The sequence below is a fragment of the Gossypium hirsutum genome, chromosome D07 (assembly GCF_007990345.1).
Source record: "Gossypium hirsutum isolate 1008001.06 chromosome D07, Gossypium_hirsutum_v2.1, whole genome shotgun sequence".
NCBI lineage: Eukaryota > Viridiplantae > Streptophyta > Magnoliopsida > Malvales > Malvaceae > Gossypium > Gossypium hirsutum.
In genome coordinates this window covers 25,706,631-25,717,343 of record NC_053443.1, presented here as the reverse complement: position 1 = coordinate 25,717,343, position 10,713 = coordinate 25,706,631, and the positions used below count along the sequence as shown (strand labels likewise).

The 10,713-nt window shown below is 33.3% G+C and overlaps 1 protein-coding gene across 1 annotated transcript; it reads left to right on the top strand.

Annotated features, from left to right (window-relative positions):
- Positions 1-989: 989 nt before the first annotated feature.
- Positions 990-2,095, top strand: LOC107956724 (cucumber peeling cupredoxin). Its single transcript, XM_016892277.2, has 2 exons — positions 990-1,308; positions 1,409-2,095. Exons 1-2 carry the CDS (start codon positions 1,068-1,070, stop codon positions 1,861-1,863), a joined length of 696 nt encoding a protein of 231 aa, XP_016747766.1. The 5' UTR covers positions 990-1,067; the 3' UTR covers positions 1,864-2,095.
- The last annotated feature ends 8,618 nt before the right edge of the window (positions 2,096-10,713 follow it).

The following is a 10,713-nucleotide window of genomic DNA, read 5'->3' as shown; positions in this document are numbered from 1 at the left end:
CTTTAAATGCATGACATTTATAAGTCTTGGATTTATTTATTGAGTTTCACGTATGTTTATTTGACATATCTATTGTTGAAATTCGATGTTATTGTTTAAGTGTTTGTGCTTAAAATTTTTTAAGGAATATTTTATTAAGGGTGCTATTTTTTTAAATGATTAATAAATTTTTATATAAAAATTAAAAATTTTATTGAATATCTAACTAAAATTTATTATTTTTATTTTACTTAAAAATAATACAATTAAATTTATTAAAATTTAAGAGAAGAGATTATTATAGAGAACTAATTTAATAAATAATGTATCTTATATTTTATTAATGTTGTTGTTATAGATAAAAAAACTATTATAAAAAATAAAACATAAAAAATTGATTATGAACAAATTAATTGTTATAATAAAATAGAATAACTATCAAAAGAACTAGTTGGTTATGGTAGGTTTAGGAATGATATAAAGATTAAATTTTTTTATTAGTCACTATACTTTGTGAAAGTTGTGGGTTTAGTTCATGTATTTTAAATTGGTTATTTTTAGTCTTAATACTTTTCAAATTTTAAAATTTCAATCCTCACCAAATAGTAATTGTTAAATTTCTTAAGTTAAGTTATGCTATTTCTAAAATCTGATCCAACAAACATATTATCATATAATCATTGTGTTAATACTAAAATTTAAAAAATCGAAAAGTATAAGACTTAAAAATGATTTAACCAAACGGATCGTATATGACTAGTAATTGAATTTAACCAAATCGATTTAACTGTTATTGTTTAGGGTTAGCACTAAAATTGATCAATTCAAAAGGTATAGAAACTAAAATTGATAAAATTAAAGTAAAAGGACTAAATCTATAACTTTTACAAAGTATATGGACTAATAGCAGAATTTAACCTAGTATAAAACCCTTCGATGAGAAAAAAAATAGTATAGAAAAACGAACAACGGCTAAGTAAAGTTATAGGCTTATAGACCCACCCTCTTTCACGTGGCTTACCACGTTCGTTCCACTATCGTTTACTACCAATTTTATTTATACCTTTGAAAAACCAGCCGCTCAAGCTATGATTAATTCTCAGATCAGACGCCCACATTCACATTCAGCGGCACTCATGGCTTCCAACACCAAACTCATTCTAGCGCTGTTCGGCCTCCTCATCACCACCGCTACTGTCGCAACCGGTTACACCAACCACACCGTTGGCGGTTATGCTGGCTGGTTCTTTCATTCTAAAACTAACACATCCGCCACCAATTACACGTCCTGGGCTGCTAATCAGACTTTCAGTCTTGGTGACTGTCTCAGTAAGATCCAAAAGCTTTAATAATTCTTTAGCATCCATTATTTATTCCATTCGCCATTTTTTATTTTCCTTTTTCCTTTTTTCTCATTAATCGTTTATAGTATTTAGGACCACCACAAATCAGACAGTGATCCAGACCTACAATGAAACGACTTATCGTAATTGTACTACGGACGATGCTTCAGACACCGATACCTTCCAATACAACGGCGGGAACACAGACTTTGATCAATCCTTGACCATTGAAGTGCCGTTGACTATTGAGGGCGCAAACTACTACTTCTCCGACGCTGGCGATGGTGTCCAATGTCAGCGTGGCATGGCATTCAAGATCCTCGTTCGGCACGGCAATGGGTTGCCTCCCAGCCTCAACCAGCCTCCGCCTCCTCCCTACGTCGAGGCTCCGAGTGACACAGCTCAGTCTCCGCCGGTCACGATTAACGGCGAGTCACCGTCGTTGAATAACAAAGCCGCGGTCGGCGGTACGAACACAGGAGTGATGCTATGTTTACTTCTGTTTGGTGTTACAAGTTCGTTGATGACTTTGATGTGGTAGAGTGAAGGGTAGGGTAGGGAGAAGAGTGACATTTTTTAATCTTCAAGGTGTTTTAGTCTGGTTATCCAACGGAAGGCATCAATTCTATTACGTTTTAGTACTTTGTTGATTGATATATCACATAATCTCGCATTAGGCAGTGTTGATAAGTTGAAATTCGATCATCATAGCTTGTTCAAAGGTATTTATGAATTGGAACAAATCTAAATAAAAAATTATTTATTTAAGACCATTTATTTGGTAAATTTAATTTATTATTTTCTATATACTAAAATTTTATAATTTGTTTGAAAAAAAATTACATGGAGAGATTCAACCGTATGCAATTCTGTTTAGAAGCGTATATACGGGTAAATGCTCATCACAACTTAATCTTTTTCTTCTTCTTCTTCTTTTTATGTCTTTTTATTTTTATTCTTATTCTTATTCACATTGTCGGCTATTTTGTGTGAGATTCTAAATAGTTTTTTGAAATATCTTACAAATTTTTTTTTTACATATTAGTGTTATAACCTATTAGGGATGGACACGTGATAGACCGTCAAACGGTATGCGTGTGGCCCACTGCAGAAACCTCGGTGAAATGGCTTGTGGACTATCTGTAATCTACCCTCTACAACTCACCCTTCGCGATGCACCATTCACAGGACCATCTGGGCAAAATTGCCTTTATAGTATCGGGGACAAAGGTGATAGAGCAGGACAATCTACAACATAGGCAAGATCACAGGGCAGATACCATGGCAATAATTGACTTGTAACAACATTGACACCTAGTTATCTTGCACAACCATGTTGGATACGGTACAAACTACCACTAGGCACTACAAAACAAGGGGCAACCCACTGTATAAACTTGAGTGGACGAGGGAGTAAAGGATGTTGGTGATCGACTCGGTTAAGCAACGAACAAGTAAAAATAAAAGAAGAAATTAAGAAATTGAACACACAAATTTAACGTGGAAAAACCCCTCCAAAGAGGATAAAAAAATACGGGCAAATATAATTTTACTATAATGGAAAAAGAACGAATAGTACAAAATATGGAGATAAAAAATAAACCCCGAAAACTCGAAAACAAAGAACCCTCAAAACGTAAACACAAAATTCTCTAAATGTGTTGTGAGTTCTAATCTCTAATGAGTGTATTTACTAAGGTTGTAAAAGAGCCTATTTATAAGATAAATTCATAGGTCAAATAATAATAAAATAATCTAGACTAATCAGAGTTTGATTGAAATAAATAAACAGAGTTTAACTAGAAGATTATTTCTCAAATTTGACTGAAATATGAGTCATACTTAACAAATCTCCACCTTGACTCATATTTCCACAACGTCATCTTTGCCAAATCTCGCCATGGGCCTATATTGAACTATGCAAGGAATTAACTAAGTTGAATCTGTGCTTAGAAACTGGAAGACTTTTAGCCTTCGACTTGTACACTGCCAAATCAAAACTAACCCGGGTCTGATTTTCACGAACACAGTGCCCTAACTTTTCAAAACCTGCATCCAAAAGAGAACCTCTCTTCAACGAAACGGTTATACATTTTTCCCTCCTATGACCAAGTTGCCTCCGCTCCAAACGAGTTGACTTCGACTCTGTAACGGATGAGGGACATCCGATTTCACCGGTCACTGTAGAACCTTCCAGAATATAAAGACTGCCAATTCTTTTACCTTTTAACAAAACGAGAGCTTCATGAGATACTTTAATACCGCTCGACTCGATGTTGATTTTGCATCCTTTCAAGTCTAAAATACTCAAGGAGATGAGATTCTTTCGTAAATCAAGTACATACCTGACATCTGAGAGTGTCCTAATTGTCCCATCGTGTGTCCTGATTTTAACAGTTCCAATACCAACTACCTTACTAGATGAATCGTTTCCCATGCGCACAACTCTACCTTCAACCGAACTGTATGTAGAGAACCATTTTCTATTGAGACACATGTGGAAATAACATCCCGAATCTAGGATCCACTTAGATGTGAGCTTGGAGTTATCGCTCGTTGACATTAACAGGAAATCATCACCGCTTTCGTTGGCCAAATTAGTACCAGCTACATCTTCCTCGTTACTCTCAGCAATCCTTTTATTTCGCAATTTATAACAATCTGTTTTGACGTGACCTAACTTCTTATAATAGTGATACCTTTTGTCTCGCTTCTTTGATGCTACCAAAATGGAAGCTTGCCTATCTGCCTTGCTATCCAAACCAAACTCATTGTCGAGTTTGTCTCTACTCAACAAATGATCCTTCACATCTTCGAACCAAAGTTTGTCTCTGCCATAAATCAGGGTCTCTCTAAAAGACTTGTATGAAGGGGGTAAAGAGCACAATAATTGCATAGCTTGATCTTCATTGTCAATCTAAACCTCAACGTTCTTTAAATTATTTAAAATAGTAATGAATTGACTGATGTGATCTCTAATAATCTCACATTCGTCCATACGAAACATAAATAGACATTGTTTCAACACTAAATGGTTAGCTAGAGGCTTAGTCGTATAAAGAGTTTCTAACTTTTACCACAAGGCGGATGAGGTCTTTTTCATCAATACCTCCTACAATACCATATTCGCGAGGGACAATTGGATTGCAGACAAAGTCTTTTCATCAAGCTACTCCCATTTTGTTTTATTTAGATTCTCAGGCTTTTTCCCTGTAACAACCTTTTTCAAGCCAGATTGAACTAGAATTGCCATCATCCGAACTTGCCACATATTGAAATTTATCTCACCATCGAACTTCTCAATTTCAAACCTTGTTGCTGCCATCTCTAAACGGGCTGATCTATGAAAATTGAACTAGCTTTGATACCACTTGTTGGGGATCGACCCGATTAAGCAACGAACAAGTAAAAATAGCAAAAGGAATTGAAAAATTGAACACACAAATTTAACGTGGAAAAACCCTCCAAAATGGATAAAAAAACTATGAACAAAGATAATTTTACTATAATGACAACAGAACGATAAGCACAAAAGATGGAGATAAAAACTAAACCCCGAAAACTCAAAAATAAAGAACCCTCAAAACGTAAATACAAAATTCTCTAAATGTGTTATGAATTCTAATCTCTAATGGGTGTATGTACTAAGGTTGTAAAAGAGCCTATTTATAGGCTAAATTCATAGGTCAAATAATAATAAAATAATCTAGACTAATCAAAATTTTTTTGAAACAAATAAACAGAGTTTAACTAGAAGATTATTTCTTAAATTTGACTGAAATAGGAGTCATACTTAACAGGGGATCTTCCTTCTACTCTCTCATCATCTTCATCACCTGCTCCTCAATGTTCCTCTTACTTTCCTTCTTCTCCTTAAAGAACACCCCTCTCATTCTCTTCCTTACACTGTTGACTCCATACCTTAACTAGGTGAACCACCATTCCTTTCCTCCATCACAACCTTTTTTTTGGTAACTTGTATAAACAGTTAGAAGCAATATATTGGTTTAATCTCGTATGTAACAATTTAGTAGTTTTTTAAAGCTATTCATTGATACAAGTTTTGAGTTTGGAGCTTGGGGACGATTCATTCGGTATAGAATGTGGACAGACAAAGAGTCTTAAGTGATTGGGTTAAGGGAGAAAATGTTATGGAAAGCTCCATGGGAGCTTGGTTAGAGAAGGAAGAAGAAACCTTTTTCCATGCCCTTGAGAGTGTATATAAAGAGGGTTTTTGGTGGAAGCTATGTAATTATACCTTATTAGTAGTGTAAAGTGGCTATAGGTAGGGGCGAAGCCATGAATATTTATAAATGGGCCAGGATATTTATATAAAGTAGACATTTTCAAATTAGTCTCGACCCATTGAACAATGTGTTTTAAATTTGAGCTAGTCTTGATCATCCAAATTAACATTTATAAAAGCAAAATAGGTTAAATGTTCAATTTGTAGTAGATATCGCAATTATTTAAGTTTATCTTTAATCAAATTAATATTTAAATACTACTTTTATTTAGATACGACAATTATTTAACATTATTTTCTTACCAAATTAATATATAGATACTACTTTATATTAGTTTACCAAATTAAACTAAAAACATTACTAAATGTTTTTTTACCAAATTAATATTTGGATACTAATTTATATTAGTTTATCAAATCAAACTAAAAATGTACCAAATTTAATGAAAATTTCTAAACTATATAAATCAAGCTAAAAAAACCTTTAGAAAACTTGGGGACATAATTTATCATATTTTTAGACATTAATTTTAAATCAACCTTGCTTGAGATGAAAAGTATTTGTGAGGTTTTTGCATTTTAAGCGAGGTTAATTTGATTTAGGAAAATATGTTAATTTTTATTCTCACAAAAATGGTGGATATTCTTATGCAGTTTATTTGTAAATCAATTACTCTTGTGAAGCTCATGTGGGACTTTAAAGGTAAAGCGTAACGTCTAAAGTATGAATGCGCAAAATCGTAAAGGTAAAGTATAAATGCGTGTGGTGTTCCTAAAAATGCTTTTTAAAAAAAAAGTTAAATACACCTAGAGAGGCTTCGTCTATGAAAGTTTAAGTGGCCATGAAGATAGGGCATGTCTAGAAAGACTATACCATATTTGATGCTAGAGGTGAGCGTTCAATTGAATCGAGTGAAAATATTTTGAGTTAGTTGAGTTGGTGAGCCCTATTTTATCTTACTAACTCGATTTGAGTTTTTTTTTTTAAATCGAGTCAAGTGAAATAAAATTCAAGTTCATTTGAATTGAATAAATTTGTTCAAGTTAAATTAAAAAAAATTAAATGACCATATTGAAATCTTATTGACAATATTACTAAATTTCAAGTTAATAAAAATGTGAATACCATATATATTTGAAAATAATTTTAAAACAAAATGAGAAAAAGAAACATAAATAGTATGATGAGTTTGATTTGACAATTTACTTATTCAAGGCTTCAAATTTATCGTCCTTTTAATTTTTAAAAATATATTTAGTATTTATATATATTTAATATATATTTTTATTTTTTGAATATATATTTGTAAGATTTTGGAAAAAATTATTTTATAAACACTTTGAATTTTAGAAGATATTTTATTGTTTTTTAATTTTTTTTAGAAGGAACAATTGACACTTTTTCAATTTGTTATTTGAGTTGTAAATTTGAACTCAACTCGAACTAAAAAAACTAAATTACTTATTCGAATTGACTTAAAAATTGAATTAATTATTTTGAAATTAAAAACATTAGTTTTTTTTAGCCAAATCGAGTTTTACTAACCCTATTTTATACACAATAAGCCTTTGAAGGTTGAGTGCTTGGTGAGGTTGTGTAGCCTATTTTAAGTTCTTTAGGAAGCGGAGTTTTTCTTTTTTTAAATAAAGTAGAGATGCTAAGTATCAAAGAATTTCCAATGTGCCTTGAAATCTAAGTAAATATCCATATCATGTTTGCCTTGAAGACAAAGCTTAAGTAAATACCTGTATCATGCTCGCCTTGAAGACAAAGCTTAAGTAAATACCTGTATCAAACAATAAATCGATTTCAAGGACTATAAAAACTGAGGCCAGATTACAATTTCTTGGTCAAACTAATGAAATCTAGGGCAATGCCTTGAAACATGCCTCCCCATCTTTAACTTTGCTTCGAACTTGAAGTCTTGAGATAATGTGTAACAAATCAAAATTTAAAGGTAACGAAAAATTTGGTTTAGGGTCGAGTTTATTAAATAAAGTGAATTGAAAATTTGAATAAAATGATCACGTATCGCGAACTGAAGTATAGGGTCAAATTATTATGTGAAATTAAATTAGATCGATTGTTAATTATAGTACAAAGACTAAATTATAGAATGAGTAGAGTAGGAGAATTCAATTGAAAGAATTTAAAAAGAGGTTTACGTCCACCTACTATTGTAATCTTCTCACCATCGTAATCTCTTTACCAATAGATGTTTTCAAAGTGACTCTATTGGAAGCACAATCTAAATTAACTTGGTGTTTCACCAACTAGTCCATACCCAAAATTAAATCAAATTCCCCAAAGGATAACTCTATTAGATCTACCAGAAACACTTCCTCCTGAACTTCCAACGGACATCTTTTATAAATTTTATTCACAATATCAGATTGTCCTAAATCACTGACTATAGTTACATTGCTAACATTTTCCTTTACCCCAACACCCAGTTTATCAGCCATCAAATAAGAAACATACAAATGGATAGATCCAATATCTATCAAAGAAAGGTACTAAATAAATTAACTGTAAAAGTACTTGTGATGACATCAGCTACATCATGGTTCTCTTTGCGTCTAGCCGTATAAACCAGGGCAAACTACCTAGCATTAGTCATGTTCGCACCCTGACCCGATGCTTGCTATCCCTACCCAACATTACAACCCTGTTCTAACCTCTACCTCCCAGAGGCAACTACCCAACCTTCTGATTTTGAACTCGTTCCTATACCAGAGCTTGCATTTGATCACCTCGACGCGAATAATCCTTAATCTTATGATTCGTAGACCTACATATCAAGCAAACACCTATTCTTCTCCAACACTTACCCTGATGCTGCCGGTACCAACTACAACAACGATCTGCCGAGGTCTATCCTCTATGGCCCATTTCATGGTTCACGAAACCAAGCCAGATGGACCAAGGTCTCTCTTAGGTGGAGCCTTAGCCTTCTCCCTCTTCTCGCAGTCCATGTGCTTAACCTCTTCAACTATCTTGATTTTCTCAACCAAAGTCTCGAAAACTCTCTCTTGGTATAGAGCGACCTAAAACATCAAATCATACCGTAGCCTACTCTCGAATCTTACATAGTTATCCTACTCAATCACGACCGTTCCTTGAGCATATCGGATAATTCTCAATAATTCGGTCTCATACTTCGCTATAGTCATGTCCCCTTTAGCCTATAAGCCTCTATATATCTCGTGTCCACATATTTATTTTGAAAAACATCTTGGAAATAATCCTAAGTGAATCTTTTAGCCTAAATACCCATCGTAACGAATTGCCATCATCGGTAAGCCTCGCCCCTTAACAATGATACTATACCTTTTAATTTCTGCTCAATGGTACAGTCCATGTCATCCAAAATCCTTTCCGTAGCCTCCATCTAATACTCTACTTGGTAGGGGTCGTCCCAGGAACACCCATCAATAGTTCAACTCTATTGGATCGGAGCCTCTCAGTTATGAACCCACGACTACCATATCTAACTTGGGCTCCAGACACTCGCTGAAGAACTCTAAGCATAGCCTGTAATACAATGTCATCCACAAGCTCCTACTGACTACCACTAGCAGTAGGTGCATTCTCAACATGCTAAACTATGGGTTTAGGAGTACGCACTTGAGATGCAGAAGACTCAACTAGAGCCTTAAGACCTTACGCTCCACGAGTGTGCATACCATGATTTTGCATACCTCGGGTATTCATATCGTTATCTTGATTCTAAATTTTTATGTATTTATCTATAGTTCAAAAATAAAGTTCTCATTATTATCCTGGATATCTTCAGTCTAATAGTTTCAACTATAATTTACATTCTATAGTTTCAGTAGTAAGAGTACTTATCTAAATGGACTTCAGAGTCTTAGATTTTTGTTTAAAAAAGAACAAAATTTTATAAAATAAAATCTATTTGTGGCATGGTTCCCAAAATACCCCTTTAAAATATGCATGTAGATTTTAAGTAAAAACCACAGTTTGAGTTTTTAAATTAAGCTCTGATACCACTAAATGTAACCTTCTTAACCCGACCTAGATGTTATGGTCGGATTCTAAAGACTAAATTTGTCACCGAAATGGCTCCGATAAATTTCTGTAATTTCAAACATATTTTAAAACCATTTGTCTTTCTATTTAAAACTAGTGAAATTGGATATTTGTCTCTAGATCGCGAAAACATGTTAATTTTAGAAGACCAATTGATTTTAGAATTCCATTTGTAAGGAATAGTCATTTTAAAAACTAAGTTGAATTTTGTAAAAAACTAATTTCGACATAGCAGGGTAAATGTTTTTTTTTCTCATTAAGTTCTTACGAACTTATATATGAGTATGTATGTTTCAGGTTAGTATGTTGAGAGACTGCACCAAGAGGGACGACATATGGACCATGCCAATGAGGTGGCGCATTGGGTTATTATGCATACAAAGCACATTTGGTGGCATATAAGAATAAATAGTACTGTATAGAAGTCTATTTTTAGGATAATTGTAATAAGTTATGGTATTAGATGATAACTTTTGTAATTAAATTACTCTGCATATCCTTGTATATGTCATTGTTGTTTATGTGATCAATCAAATCTGTAATTAATTGTGGTCTATAATAGTAGTTTAAATTTATGTCTATATTCATGTGGTAACACCTGAGATCCGGATCTAGTGAATCTGATCAGGTTGAGGGCGTTTACATAGCTTATGTATTAGACACGAGAGTGATAGGGACAAAAATTGAACAAGTCCTGAATGTGCGAGAATTTGAAGATGTATTCCTATAAGAATTATCAGGGTTACCATTGAAAAGATAAGTAAAATTTCTAATCGAACTAATGCCCGAAGCTGGTCTGATTTCAATTGCTTCGTATAAAATGGCTCCGACAGAATTGAAAGATTTGAAAGCTCAATTGCAAGAACTGATTGATCTCAAATTCATTAGACTGAGTGTATCACCTTGGGGTGCAACAATTTTTTTGTTAAAAAGAAAGATGGAACAATAAGTTAGTTCATAATTGAACAAGGTCACTATAAATAACAAATACCCATTGTCATGCATTAATGATCTATTTGATCAGTTGAAAGGAGCCACCGTATTCTTAAAAATTGATCTTTGGTTAGGATATTATTAGTTGCAAGCCAAGG